This window comes from Notothenia coriiceps, unplaced genomic scaffold (assembly GCF_000735185.1).
Source record: "Notothenia coriiceps isolate Sejong01 unplaced genomic scaffold, NC01 NC01_scaffold00007583, whole genome shotgun sequence".
Lineage (NCBI taxonomy): Eukaryota > Metazoa > Chordata > Actinopteri > Perciformes > Nototheniidae > Notothenia > Notothenia coriiceps.
In genome coordinates this window covers 58,696-74,876 of record NW_011340284.1, presented here as the reverse complement: position 1 = coordinate 74,876, position 16,181 = coordinate 58,696, and the positions used below count along the sequence as shown (strand labels likewise).

Below are 16,181 nucleotides of genomic sequence, written 5' to 3'. Positions count from 1 at the left end.
TACAATTACCAACATACCCCAATGCATTTTGGGGATATCGTAGATTAGGGAAAAAAAGAGGAGGAATCACGAAAGGTCACAATTCAGTGGTCATAGGACAACCACAATGGAAACTGGATACAGATTTTAGGAGTAATAATATTTAGTAGGCTACGTTTCTAATGTGCTAGGTGAATGAACGGTGTTGTGAGGATTGTAATCAAACAGCTAGTACTACTCACTAAAATTAAACCTTTAATGAATGCGTATGAGTAATAAACACAATTGACGACCAATCTATATTTAATCCCTCAATAAACGACACATGACACACTGATAGCCCAGATATAGTAACACAAAAAAGGGAGTGGCGGATTGAACCTGAACGCAGCATTTCTGATTGACAGGCCTTCCTTGGCCAGTCAACAATAGAAACGGGAGTGGTTTACGTCAACGTGTGACGTTCTGCACGGACTTGTCCCTCAGCAATAACGACCAATCAGGAAGCGGATGGGACTGCCGAAGCCGCTCGTGCTTCTGCAGATGGGCGGGGCCGCGTTCAGGGGCTGTGTGGAGAGAGAGGAGAGTGAGTGAAAAAGCAGAGGGAGAGGGAGAAATAACAGACGGTAGGGATGTGTGTGAGTGTGCGGTGAAAGGAGGTGCAGGTACAGTCAGAGCCGGATACAGGTTTTGTAGCCGCACCGGACCGCGGCAAAACCTCCTCAGAGCCTGCCTCTCTCCTCTTCGTCTCCCCCCTTACTCCGCAATGTCTGGCGTTGGAGAGGTACGGGTCGTCCGCCAAGAGCCCGGGCAAGAGAGCCCGAGGATGCCGGCCTGGAAGCGAGAAATCCTGGAGAGAAGGAAGGCGAAGGGCGGCGGGTCTGGAGGAGCCGGTGCCGCGGAGACCAGCCCCGTCAGCGCGGGCTCGCAGCGAGTTAACGGTGAGCAGACGGGAAATGTGAACGGTAACACCGGCAGCGGACCGAGCGGCGGGTCCGGGCGGAGCTACACCATCACCACAGCCAGTCAACACTTCGGCAACAACAAAGAGCCGACGGACGCGGAGAGGACGACACAGAGGGAGTACACCAGACAGGAGAGCCTGGTGCTGCAAGAGAGCCTGGGCCCCCTGGAGGAGAACCCCTTCATTAAGCTGGAGAAGGAGCGGAGGAGGCGACAGGACCGAGAACACACCGCCCGTCCGGTCCAGCACATCCTCGAGCTGTATGGCAGTGTACCCGGTATACGGACTATACGTGCAGACAATATTATCATAATTGAGTCGGACCCGGATTACTTTCCGGAAGCTGGAGGGGTACAAAGCGGGTCCAAATGGCAGCAAAACGGTGTCAGTAGTTACAGCTCCCTGAACGACCTCCTGGACCGGAGAGGGAGTGCTATTACTGAGATAAGGGCCAAGGAAGTGGTCATTTATGACACCACGTTAAGCAAGAGTGAGGAGAACTTAAGCACCCTGGGCCGCCCTGATCATGAGTCTGCATCATATGAGACAGGTGAGGGTCAGGGCAGGGTTAGCCGGATGCTTCAGAAGTTTGACTGCAACTATGGGAAGCTGCAAAAGAAGTCCCGCAGCACAGAGAACCTGCTGGACCTGGATTGTAGTGCCAGTTGCAGGCCACGACTCTGGTCCAGGCCACAGCCAGATCTGGTGCCAAAGGTCAGGCAAGGCCCGTCGGTCAGCAGCCAGCCATCATCGCCTGTCTTCCAGAGTCCCTCGTCTTCCAGACCAAAGCCACAGCCTGCTTTCTCTGAAATGGGCAGCCCCCAGCGCCTTGCTGGGACAACTCTACCTGTGTCTCCTTTCCGCCAGCGGTTTGCGGAGAGTGGAGGCCCTGGAGATGAGCCAGACAGGGCCCAAACCAAGCCCATCAGAGAGAGGGACTGGGAAGGCTCTGAGGTGCCACCAAAACCCAAGGTGCCATGCTCTCCAGAGACCCGTCGTGTCCGTGCTGAGCCCCCCTCGAGCCCAATCTCATTCAAGGTGTCTCGCTCCTCATCTGACTTCGAAATCCGTCCCTCTCCAAAGCCAGACCTCGATCGTATTCCTGATGGGGACACCCAGGCACGGGCCCTCGCTAACCTGCGCCTGCAGTCCCGTAACTCCTTCACAGTCATTCCCAAGCGGCGTCCTGCTGCCTCAAATGCAACAAACAGCCCTGCACCGTCCAGCCCTTTCAAGTCTTCCCCTTCCCACAGAGTGGCAGAGGTGTCCACACCAGGATTGCCAACCTCGTCACCCTCGAAGAGGACTGAGGAGAAAATGTTGGAGGAGAAGGAAGCAGAGAGGCTGAAGAGGCTTTCAAAGCCTTCATCTCCTTCTGTTGCCGCAAGTCCTCCTCCGACCTCCGAACCTTCATCTCCTGCTCCAACACCAGCTCCCTTCTCTCCTCCTGCCCCGTCATCCCCCTCCTCTTCTCCGCCTGTCCCGTCTTCACCCACCTCTCATCCAGATCTGTCAGACTCCCCCGCCCCATCACCTGTCCCTTCTACCCCCTCCCCAGCTCCAGAACAGCCTCCTGTGGATCAGTTGCCTGTAACGAACATAGATGACATCGAAGTGGAGCCCCAGAAGCAGCATGACCCTGCTCCCACCCCCTTGGGGCAGAGGAGAAAGGGGAACACCTTCACCGTGGTCCCTAAGCGTAGGGTGGAGGCCGAGGGCCAGCCCAGCTCCCCTGAGCCCCAGCAGGAGGCCTCAAGTGAGGCTCCCCTGGCGTCCACACCCCCACAGGCCCCTTACGCTCAGCTGGGCTCCCTGCTGAAGAAACGCTACCCTGCTGTGGAGGAGATCGAGGTCATCGGTGGGTACCTTTCCCTCGCAAAGTCCTGCATCTCCAAGACGGGCTCCACGGGGAAGAAGGTGAGAGCATTAACGGAACCAAACTGTTGTTTTCTTCCACAAGTTATCAAACATATTAGGAGCATGTAGGGGCCACACACAGACAACTGGTTTACGAATTAGTTGATTATACAAACCATTTTGATATATAAAGAAAAAGGGTAATTTATCCCAAAATAGCAGGTTTCAGCTTCTTGTTTGTGAGGATTTACGGCTCTTAATTAAATAACTGTAAACTGAATATATTTGGGTTTTAGGCCATCTGGCAGACAAAACAAGACATGCAAAGACATCACATTCGCTTCTGGGAGTTTGTGATGGGCGCGTTGTAACACTTTGCATAAATCAGTTCATCAAAAACACACACAACAGATTAATTAATAATGAAAATAATCGTTATTTGCTGCCATAATTGATAGATTATTGTTCTTAATGGAAATAAGCAGCACATCACTGCAGCAAACAGTAGGAATATTATTGTGTCCTTACAATCTAATGCGTAGCATGTGCCAAATCTCCCCTGGGGGATCATGAAAGCTTTCTCTGATCTAAATTTAGTAACCAAACGTCACACAGGGAAGTAAAGTCTCTGGTTGTCTTGCGTTTTTTAATTATTCTCAAAGCAAGCACACCAGTAACTTGTGCTTTTTTGAAGGAGTCAAGCCACACGGGTAAACCCTCACACTTATTTGCATGCGAGGTGGCGAGTGATTCTGTCTGCTGCTCTAAATCTCCCTGCCCATCACTTGACTTGCTCTCAGGCCTGACGCCTAAGTGGATTAAAAGGGTGTGTTTACATAGCCACTTGGAGCGACACACAGCGCTTTCTGCTGCGGATTGCCGTCCCACAAAGGCATGTTATTTGTCAAAGAGTGCATTATTGTGTTAGGTGCCCCTCCAAGCCTATTGACTGAACAATCTCACCAAGACTGTATTCATTTCTGAGGATTTGGCTCGGGGTTTGGAGCCAGCTTGTACCTGTCTCACACTCTACGAGGAACATATCTATTGGTTATTTTTCGGTTGAATTCATCTGTGTTTTGGCCCAAAACTGAGATATTCCCAGGCCTGGTCCTAAATCATAATGAAATGATAACAACGTTTGTGTTTGGGGCATCACGGTTTTCTTACAATCATAATCAGATAGCTGGTGCTTGCTCGGCGAAGGTCTGTCTGCAAATTGTTCCTTTTTCATTAGGGATTAATTAGATACCACAGAATGTTTCTAATTCATTTCAAAGGTTGCTGCAGGCTGCGTTTAGCTCGGAATCAGCCTGAGTGGCAAACATTATTTTCAGCATGTTTACGTAATTATTGAATGCCAAAGAAAGATCTCAGCCTTTTTCAACCCAATCAAAAAACATCTTTGAAGCATCGCGATACTTCCGGGTGTGGTGCAGGGAACCACAGCATCCTGGGTTAGGGTCCAGCCTCATATCATCCCTCGCCCTTCCTCTAAGCATGTCATACTCTGTCAGCCAAAGAGGAAATGTTTTCAGCACAAGTTGCATCACAACGTGTGAGTTAAAAGAACCACATCACCTCTAATGCCAAATATTTAGAGCCTTTTGGCAGCTTTAAAATGTAGGCCGGTGTGTCAGTAGCCTCTCAGACGTTGGCCTGCAGTCCTGTTTCCTGGACCTGGTCTGCTGTAATCCTCTGCCCTCTAAATATATCCAAACACCTCTTACAACTCGGGCACAAAACTACCGAAGATTGTATACGGTGCACACAGTGACCAAATGGAAAGATGCATGAATTAAATGTTTTTTCTGAGCAGGTCTTGACGGTACTCTTTAATTCCTCTAGTCTAGGTTATTATATTTACACAAATGTCTTGAACTGAAACCTTTTACTTAGTAAAGCCTTTTGATTTGATCAAATAATCCAGAGACTAGCTTGATAGCTTTAGTATTAGGACTGAAGGTCTGTTAGCTATCATATTGCCTGGAAACCTCTCAAACATCCTTAGTACTCGGTAAACACTCAAACCCAAAATGCTTTTTTATTGTCACACAATTGCTTTAAATGGGAGTTTGTGAAGCAGTTTCTCCTCACTTCCTTGTAATTGAGCTTTGCTTTTTGGCAGGATAAACTCTAGGTTCGTGACAAGAATTTAAAACAAAGTTCTGCGGGTTTCGCCTGCAAATCATGACTTTATAATGACGGATATTTCAGCTGCTGACTTGTGTCGAGCCTCACCCATGCAACCTGGTTTTAGTGCATGTGTTGCATGCACTAAAACACCAGGGACTGTGGCCATAAGACATGACCACATCCTGTCTTTTGTCCATGTCTCTCACACACCAAACACGTTCTGCTTTTGTTGTCTGTCCACTCTTTCTCGTTCATCATCAAGGACCAGATTTCTTTTTCTACTTCTTTTCTTTTTCTGGGCAGGGCTGTACTGGCAATTACAAAAGCATCGAGGCTTGGCCTGGCCTGTATAATTTGTGCGGAATTTGTGTGCTTCTGTGTGAGAGCAGCCTCCGAGAATGGCCTCCTCTCAGCGTTCTGCTCTGGAGATTGGGTTTTATTTTGTTCTGCTTTCTTTTTCCAGCAAACCATTTTTTATGAGAAAACTTGGCCGTAAAAGAATGTTCCACATGCACGTCAGTACTTGAGAACTTAACCAAAGCAGATCATCAACTCTTCCTCCCCATTTTCCAAAAATATTTCACTCTACTATCCACGCTCTCTTGATGCATGTTCTTATTTTTGAACTCTTTCAAGACTGTTGCTGAAAGCTGGACCACATCCAGCACTGTCTCATGTACTCTCGCTCCACAAGCACCACTCTGCTTTGTTTGTCTATTTCCTCTACCCACGGTGCACTGCTTTATTCCTGTGAGGTGGTGGTTAACAAGGCCTTTCCCCTCGCTCCCAGCTTCCTGTGATCCCCTCCTCTCTCTTGAGGAAAGAATTGTGGAAGCGTTATGTAGGTCAAGTGCAGCTTCTCGTGCCGCATCATTCGCGCAATTTGCATAAAATCGACTCAGGCTTCCGAGTGTAATGCACAGGCCAGGATCGACTCACTTTTCTTGGTCTGATTTGATTGGAATGGGCTTTCTTGAATTACCAATTAAAATGTCCTTGTGGTAGACACTGCCACTCTCCTTCAAAAGAGTGCAACAACCAGGAGGGGGTGGAGTGGTTTGTTTTTGAAGTGTCTGCTCCCTCTGACTGGTTATTATGGGGAAAGGGAGACAGACCCATGTGTTTGTCAGCACAACATCCAGAGGGAGAGGGAGAGATTTGATGAGCTTAGCCGTCTTTTTCGACTGTTCTCATTCACACAGACGAACCACTCTAATTGTTTAAACTGCTGCAGCATTTTTATGTGTAATTGTGACCATTCTGTCAGGATAATGATTAGTTTTGGTGGAGGATTGTTAAACTGAAAGGGATAATTATTCAGATGCTGTTAGTGTAATGGAATTATGGGATTTGGTTTTGTATCAATCTCTTAGTTTGTCTTTTTTTTTGTGTTTTCTTACCGCTAAGTGCTATTGCACCGTGAAGGCCATCCCATCTAGCTAATGGCTACGTGAAGCTATCTCATAAGGCAGTAGGAGTATGTTGGACAGAATTAGTGGGAGCCATCGTCCGAAGTGGTCCGAGTTGTTTATACTATGCAAGGTAATTTAGTAACCATGGTAACACGTGTGCACGTTACTTGTTACAGGCGTGTTCCCTAATGCTTATTTTGGGGTTTTTCTGTGGACTAAATGAAGCGAACTACAGGTGTGAAAGCATGTCCATTTAAAATATACTGAGCAATAGTACACACTTTAATAAAAAAAAAAACCTGTGATGATTTCTACGATTGAGGTGGTAAATTATGAGACAAACGTAAATAATACAAGAAACCGGTTGAAGAAGAAAGACTGTATCAACACGCCACAACCCATCTTGTAGACACATTAGTTAAGAGGTGTGACTGTTTGAAACACGGTGGTATCCTTCATCTGTAAATTGCTTTATTGTTCCCGATGTACTACTAAAGATATCACTTCATTCAAATCAGTGCATTGTTATCATCCGAATAGGCCCAATTCCTAGCACAACTCTTCAAAGTACAGATGTCTTAGATATGGTGTTTCTGGGAAGAAATCCTGAGTATTTCCTTATTCCAAGTGCAAAGTATCATTTGATTAGATCACCACTGCAGGCGTAATACATGGCAAACAGCGTCGCCTTTGTATGGTTGGATGAACCTCATCCAACCATACAAAGGGAAGAGATATGGTCATTTCCACAAAAAATCAACTCACACTTTTGACTTTGCAAATCTCAGAAAATATCTGAGTCATAATCTCAGAGAATATTTGAGTTTTCAAAATGTTTTACTTTTTTCTTTAAAATGTGGATATGTCGATATTTCTTCTCGTATGAATCCTCTGCCTCTCTACTTTAATTTTTTCAGCCTACAATGGCCGTGATTGAATAAATGAATAAACCTGCAGTTTAAAAACAGTACACATGGAAGAATTCTTTAAAAAGGGCTCTGTGAGAAAGGCCTACCTCTCTCCCTCTGCACCAGCCGCATCAACATTTTGCTTTTGCAGCATTGAGTACACTCCTCTACTGCATGCATGTGAAGGTCATTATCTTAATCTGCGTTTAGAAACACACTTGAGGTTAAATGTCATGCATACAGCAGGTTAAAAATACCCAAACCTAAAACAGGTCAAAGCTCTGTGTGACGCAGGAAGGCCAATGAAAGGGCACACTCCTACATTTACATTGTGCGCCTGGGCTACAGGTGGGAAAGTCCATTGTGTTTAATTATTTACCACCGAGCAGACATTCCCCATCTCAGTCCCTCATACTTCCTGAAAAGCTAAGCCAGCCCACAAAGTAAATACCGACCCACTACCCTGAGTGCTTTTTTTTCTTCTTTTGTTATTGAGGCTGAAGGGAAGAGACAAGAGACATGCTTCAGATTAGGAGTGTGTGGAAGTTGAGTTGTTTCTCCAAAATAGCTTTGTGCGTTTTATACAGTAACTGTGACAGTAGTAAACTAACAATTAGCCCTCTTTTCAGTTAGTTAATAATTGTACAACTAAATCTGTTTTAAGATCTTAAATGTTTCCCTCCAAAGACATAAGAAAGCAGAAATAAACTCCCCTGATAATTTAGACGTTTGTAAATATATCCAGAAGTGAGGGGGGGGTCTATATTCTCCATTTTTTCCGACATAATCAGGCACCAAGTCAAGTTTTATGAGGTTTGAAATTGGATTTGCATTCTGTTAATGTATAGTTTTATGGTTGCATTAGTGAATATGGCATTTCAACTTAGTGCAGCACAACAATCTTAAACGCAACATTGACCTTATTACCATGTGTAATCAAACAGTTGCCTATATACACATCGAGCATTTACTTTTATTTGTTATCGTGTTTCTGTCTTCATGATGAATGTAAGTCAAGTTTAGACCCCTTATCTGTGAGTGCTCATTTTTCTAGGTTCCAGCTTGGACAATCTGATAAGATGTTTCCACATATTTACAGCTATACCTGACAAAGTTTGCTAATGTGCTAATAAGAGTTTCAAGAGTGATTCTAGTTAGAGGGTATGATTCAACTGTAGACACATACCCACACCCACACCAGACGGTACAAACGTTATCATGACTTCAGCACTAAAAGGGTTTATTCACTGTCCTATAAACGTTGTTTTGGTCTCTACCAACTCCAGAGAAAGATATGTGGCTCTTAATCTACTCCCCCTATGTTCACCGGCTACTCTCTAACTTTGTCCATTTGATATCTGAGCCTTTTAAAGTGGGTTTAATAGAGCTGTTGTGACTGAAAATAAAGCCAGTAAGAGCAGTAAGACACTCTCATCCATTTATATTGAGCTTTTTTCCAAAGCGACTGAAACTAAGTGCATTCAACCGCGTGCCTGCAAACTAAAAAGGGTAAGAGTCATGCAAGTAAATCAACATTAAGAAATAGAAAATGTTTTTTTGTTTGTTTTTAGGCCAAGTTACTATCTGACAACAACCAAGTCTCATTAGTGTCCATGTTTCAAAGAAATGAAACAACTTTGACGAGAAATGGGTCTTCTGATTACATTTAAAAACGTTTCTTTCATTTGTATTTCAAATTTGCTAGTCTGATGTCACAAGCTTGTCATTTCTTCCGAGGGCTCTGTGGCTGCAGGATGTGAACACACAGTCTCACACAAGAGCACAACCATGGTTCATTTCTGCATAAACACCCCCGTACGGATACACACACACACACACACACACACACACACACACACACACACACACACACACACACACACACACACACACACACACACACAGGCCTCAGGCACATGTGCAACCCTGCAAAGTCAGTGTAATTAGTATTCAGCCAGCAAAGCCCCACTATCATAGTCATGTTTAATTCAGTGTGTGTGTGTGGGTGGGTGTGTGTCGTTGTGTGTGTATGTGTGTGTGAGAGTGTCTTGCAGAGTGCACGAGTAAGAAGATGAGGAAACTAAAAGCGGAGGATGTTAACAGAAGGGGCTTTTTTAAAGTTTATAAAAGGAAAGAGAGTGGGTAGATGACGGAGGCAGGTAGAAGCCACTGACTTTTTATAGCTATAGTGTTTTTTTACCCCATTTTCTGAGAGTTTTTTTTGTAAACTAGTAAAGCCTTTATTCCTGATAACTTCACCCTGTTCTCTCTCCTCGGTTGCACACGCACTGTTAGTAGTCAAGGGCTGTAACTGGTGCTTTTCTTGTGTATAATGTAAATCGTATTCAAATACTCTCTCTATGGACACTGTGTGTATTCTACAGTACTTGACTGTTGGTGCTTAACAAGTCCTCTTCCCAGCCGTGAGATGTGCGGCATGTAAATCATAATTCTATTTTTGAATCATTAATGCCCTTTCAATAATTTGTTTGTTCCTGTTCAAACGATGACACTCTGCCTGTCTTACTGACTACAGTCTTCTCTCTCTGACTGTCTGTCTCTACTTCCACTCTCCCGTTTCCCCTTTGTCGCATATCCATGGCGCCTGTCGCCTGGGCAACACCACTCGTCGCCATTCTATCCTGTCATTAGGATTTCAGGATAAGGACACACACACACACACACACACACACACCCTTTCACACCTCAACAAGTCTCTAAACTCCCGCACATACACCACATGCATCTGTCGTCACACACACACACACACACACACACACACACACACACACACACACACACACACACACACACACACACACACACACACACACACTGTTACATCAGTGCTGACGTTGTAGATTCTGTCATTTGTGGATTTGCAGTTGACGAAAAATCTGTGTCAAATTGAAATGTCGTCATGTAGAGATGCTTGAAAGGGTTTCTTGGCGGCCATGTTCTGTAATCAGTAAACCTAAATGACTATTACTGTGGGTGGAGACCCAAACAGCCCTCTATCTTTTAGAGAGGACTGGTATGTTTTCATGAGCCCCAGCCAAGGTCAGTTATTTCAGTGCAAGGTTGAAAAAGTCTCAAAGCATGTTTTATTTATTCACTTCCTTGGGCCATGTTATGGTTTAGGATGTTGTTATTAGAACCCGATGGATACAGTTTTTTGTGATTGATACCAACACCATCATTTGACAAATCAAACTTAGAATTTAGAGACTAGCCAGTTATCCTATAAGGCTGTACTTACAAGGCAAGAGTACAGGGTTACCTACGCTAATTGCTAATGCTAGCATAGCAGCATGCTCATATGATGATATTTATCAGTGAGTGTTTACCATGTTCTCCATAAGGAGGGTAACGAAACATCAATGTGGATTGAATAGGATTTCATGATCGACCACACTATCAACAAAGCAAAGGTAAACATATCTTAAAATAGCATGCAGCTTTATTTGGAAATAAACATTTATTTTCTGCCCTTTAGCTCGTATCAAATAAATTCAGAACATATTTCGGAATATATTTCAGAATATTGCATAATCTCTGCCCATTGACACCACTCTTATAATAGTTGAAATGCAAAGGACAGAAGTAAAAGGCTAAGATTAGGCTATGAACAAACCACATCATGTCACGGCCGCTAAGCTGAAGGCGGACTTCATGTTTTATGTTTCAAGCTTGTGTTAACCACAGAGCTTATTTCAGGCATCTAAACAAAATGCGTACAACTTCGAGGGCATCTGAAAGGACATATTGCCTATGTGACATAATTTAAAGTAAATAGAGAAGTTGTCCCCACTCTGAATATTGCAAGCACACCTCAAGAAATCTTTATTGTTGCATAATTTTGAGGACTTCCTCATGCTGCTTTAGTCCTGGATGTGCACACCATCCACCATATTTGGGATCTTTAGCATGTGGTGCCTTGTAACTGTGTTGATCATTGACTCATCTCCGTCCCAAAGTTCACGTCCAAATGAGTGGACAGCCTTTCATGACCAGTTGAACTCAGGATTTTTGACATTACATGTCACTTGTTAGATGCTTTTATCCAAAGCGACTTACATACTCAATACTGTGGGCAATCCCCACAGGAGCAATTTGGGGTGAAGTGTGTTGCCCAGGGACACAACGACATGCTGACTGCAGTGGGGTTTGAACCTGTGACCCCCTGATCCGAACACCAACGCACAACCCACTGCACCGGCACACGCCTCCATTTTAGGATCATTGTTAGACACACCCATTGGCTCTTCTTCACTCACTTAAGGTTAATACATTGTAGATAAGATGGACAAACCCTTATATTAACAATGAGGTTTGATTCACCAGAGAATATCCCTGATCCTGACCCAGTGTAGGATTCTGTCCCATCCTTTGTCCTGATACTGGCCTTTCAGACACACCTTTTTATTTGACAGTCCATAAGCTAGTTTTTCCATATTAAACCACCTAGACACAATGACAGTGTGTGTATTACTGATATGTTCTGATCTCCACCCTGCCGGTATCACCTTACATATACAATGTGTCACATAAGTCTGTGCCAGATCCTTCTTATCAGCAAAATGGGATGAAATATGGATTCAAATGTCTCCACTGGTTTAAGGCTGATGTGGTTTTTTGGGGCTCTTGGACAAGTTTTGGAAATGTGTCTCGTCGTCCCACATGGTTCCTTATCGGTCAGATAATCCAGCCCTGATAACAAAGACGGGCTTAAACACACACACGTGGCTACAAAGGTCAAACTATTACAACAATTACGACTCACACAGTCTTGAGACATGGCAGTGTAAACACAGATTTTCACATGTTGCACCACTCGCTTGCCCCACCTACACTCGATGAGTTTTCCACGGTTGTATCAGCGAGGGGATCATGGATAGTTGGAAGCGTTTCAACATAAACGCTGGAATGATTTTATCTCACGTGATGAGGAACAACACCTACACAAGAGCATGAAGGTTACGTTTTTTACTTTAACGCTGCAAGGGTTTCAGTAGGTGTGCTGTGGTTTTAGCTAGTGTGCACTGACCTTTCTCTGACACACTTTTGTTCACTGATAGCCTGAAGGACTGATATTTGATGGACCTCGTAGGCTTGAATCCATGCATACATTCCACAAATGACTCATAATAACTGTAAAGAATACGATTTTAGGTGTCCTTTTTTACACCAACGAAAGCTAATTATTTAAATAACATTGGCTCAACCTATTATTCTTTTTTTTTTTTTTTTCCTATTTTTATATATTTGTGATTTAAATGAATAATGGTAACGGGGCCTACAAAACAAAAGGAAATACTTATAGGTCACAGTTAACACATAACAGATACATCATTCATTCTCATAAGTATAATCAATGTCATATTTAACCGGAGAGTTATTATATTGCTTTGTGTGTTGTCAAAGATATAAACTTGATTTCTAAGTGTCATGGTTTTTTTTCTCCATTTTTTATATTTTATTTGAGGTTTTCATCTTCAAACTAATTCCTTGTAATTTGTTTAATTAATTGCTACTCTTGGTACTAGGAATTTAGGAGATAGGACATTTTCTTTGTTCTCTTGTTTTTAGTAGGAAGAAAGTGGGTGAGAATAGTTGACAATTCTTTATATACCGGTATATATTTCCTAGAAACAACATTTACATACAAATCAAAATATATTTATTTACTATATTCATAAAATTACAACGTAGACAATCCAATTGACAAAGTGCTAAAGTGAATGTTAAAATACTTAGCGTGATGTCGTTTATTTTGTCACTTGAGAGCAATTGCCGTTTTTATGACACATGGAAAAGCATTTCTTTTATATTTTATGTCATATGTCATAAAACAAAACTTAAACATCTCTCAAGCTTGTGTTAACCGCAGACTTTATATCAGGAATCAAACCAAAAGCACGATTACAGAGAAACGTTGAAACAAGTTAATTGTAAATCTGGGTGTCAGGACTCTTTCCCACTATATAGACCAGATGAGTCATCTGTACTTATAACCATGCCCTATGATCAACAAGTGGTTACCAGGCAACCAGGCCACAGAAACTGAAAATGGTTGCTATTTTTTCAGTTCTGTAATTATGACACTATGGAGTTGCACGTCAGTCTGATAATATCGAAGTTCATCTGTTTGTTGTATCCATTGGTTTGTGATGTTGAGTCAAGTCACTTAATTTGCTTCACCATTAAAAAACAGATGCCTTTGACTGAGCATGCAACTCCACACACACACACACACACACACACACACACACACACACACACACACACACACACACACACACACACACACACACACACACACACTACACACACGACACTACTACAGCGTGGTCTGGTTTCAGTTCTATGTTAAAAAGTGGTTTCCATTGACGGAAACCAAAGCACTTATTTGGTTATCAATTTTTAAAACTGGTTGCAAATAGCCCTGAAATGGTCTTAGAAGGAAACATCAGCCGTTCAGAAACAGAATACTTTATTTATCTTGGTGGAAATTCGGTGTTGTGACAGCTCTCCATTTCAGAATGAAATAACTATATAATACATTTAAAAAGTATTCATACATTCCTGCTGAATGGCACATTATCATTGAAATTGCATCTTTGTCTGTTTTACCAAAGAAATAGTCCATGTTAAGACTGTCATTTTTCCAAGTAGAAATCCCATTCACCTCTGTATCTGAGTTGAAGACAAAAGGCAATGACTTGGAATTTGTTTTATTGATGAAGATGTATTTACCATGCTGGTTTGTTGTAAAATATAAGATGTTGCCTATGCACTCTTGTCACTTTTCTAAGATGCTTTCTTTGTTGTTCGGCGTGTGGCACAGTGGATAGAGCGTTGGTGGTGGGGTCAGGGGGTCACAGGTTCAAACCCCACTGCAGTCAGCATGTCGTTGTGTCCCTGGGACACTTCACCCCAAATTGCTCCTGTGGGGATTGCCCACAGTACTGAGTATGTAAGTCGCTTTGGATAAAAGCGTCTAACAAGTAACATGTAATGTAATGTTTGTCTCTCTTTATAGTTGTTTGAAGTTTCTTTGTGGTCATGTTAAGATTTAGTGTCTCTTTGAGTGGCTGTTTGGGGATAAAGGGCAGGGCCTCGGACACGTTTGGCCCAGACTTAAAGGTGGGGTAGGTAATTCACTTCAGAATTTCTTTTTGTTATATTCCATGGAATGCTGTTAACATCCCGATGGCAATGAATATATTAAATGCTTTGACAATAAATACATAAAAAAATGTCATCTGTGGAAGCCGTGGCGCTGTAAAAAGCACGACCAAACATCTGCCCGGCTAAAATAACTGGATGGCCTACCTGCCTGTCAGCCTTCCATCTGTGCACAAACTTATCTCGTGCCCTCATTGGTCACGTGTGTGTTGGAGGAGGGGCTCTGTAAGGAAGTCTGAAGGAAGGGGCAGATTTTTTTCGGCTGCGTAGTTTCAAATTCTAGCGCAATCGAGCTGGTTTCTCCATTCTTACCTACCCTACCTTTAATATCTTATTTGTTAATCTCTGATGAAGCTATTCTAGCACTTTCCACCTGCTGTTAATGCTAAACTAGGCAAAACACATCTTGGCCATATTTGATCATAGAGAGATCAAATTGATACTGATTTTCTCTAAGTATAAGCAAACAGTGAGTACCCAACATGTCTTATTTTCTATTTTATTCTAATGGTTTAGCAACAAGTTCATTGGAAGAGTTTCCGTCATGTCTTAAATGTAGGTCAAAAGAAAAAATGGATCAAAAGAGAGAAGACTTTTGAAATGTGACATCCTCTCCTTCTGATCACTAATCATCCACCCGACACGCTAAGCCTCCCAAAATGAGGTCCTCCGGTTCAGACTAGTTATCCTAATTTACCAGCACAGTGGAGAGGTACACCACGTGCTTTGTTTGTCATGTAGGCTTTATTATCCCTCCTGCTAATGCAGCTGCAGCTAAACCACTCAGCAGATTCATTGTAATGCTGATCTAGTATTATCTACCTGGCTAGAGGTGAACTCTTATCATAGGTACAGACTGTTTAGATGTCTTTTGGGCACTGTATTATCTGTATAATCATCAAAATATGTTAAAAGCTCTTAAAATGGCACCCAAAAATAGCGGCCTAAATTAAGGAAGAATCAATAGCGACATTGTGTGAGTCTATTCTTTCTTACATGACGTTTGTTGTATTTTTAAATCAGGGTCTATTTGTTTTACTATTGAAGCAAATATTTGAATCCAAATGCAATCATTTATTTCCTTGTAATTTCAAGTGTACGTTGTTATGCAAATTAACACTTTAGATGACGACAACAGGGTCAGTTGTTGATTGTTTAAACTGACTTTGGGACGATACATTTGGGACGAAATAATCGGCAATGAGTATCTACGGCAAAACTAAATGTGATCGGGGCAACTCAGTCTTAGACGCATTGGGTTTTTCTTTGATGCTGACGGATGTAGAATGGCTTACTTCTTTCTATATCTGAGAGAGAGAGAGAGAGAGTTACATATGCACTGTAACAATGTGGAACTGATGGCTACTAATAAATAACAGTTATTGTATAGAGACAAGTAAAAATTGACCAACCATTAACCCTGCCTATATGCTGTATATGAGCCCTGCCCATTACCAACATGACCATCCACACAACGCCCTAAGCCATCTGGCCCCACTGAGATGAATGTAGAAACACATTTGAAGAGATACACACCCAGTCAGACACACATCATGTTCACAAACGCTCACTAGATGCTGCACCTTCAGTTGTTAGCAAGAGCCACGCTATTGTGTGTCAGCGGCACTATACCTCAGCAGGTTTAGAGTTCAACACGATCAGCTGCACGACCAGGGAGCTGTGTGTGTGTGTGTGTGTGTGTGTGTGTGTGTGTGTGTGTGTGTGTGTGTTCATTCA

General features: G+C 43.0%; 1 protein-coding gene across 1 annotated transcript in view; it reads left to right on the top strand.

The window, feature by feature from the left end:
• The first annotated feature begins 526 nt into the window (after window positions 1–526).
• The window catches only part of tprn (taperin), a 28,030-nt gene continuing 12,375 nt past the window's right edge, over window positions 527–16,181 (top strand). Inside the window, exon 1 of the mRNA XM_010769619.1 lies at window positions 527–2,860. Within this exon, the coding sequence (XP_010767921.1) occupies window positions 746–2,860 (2,115 nt within the window). The 5' untranslated portion in view covers window positions 527–745. The remainder of the gene's footprint in view (window positions 2,861–16,181) is intronic.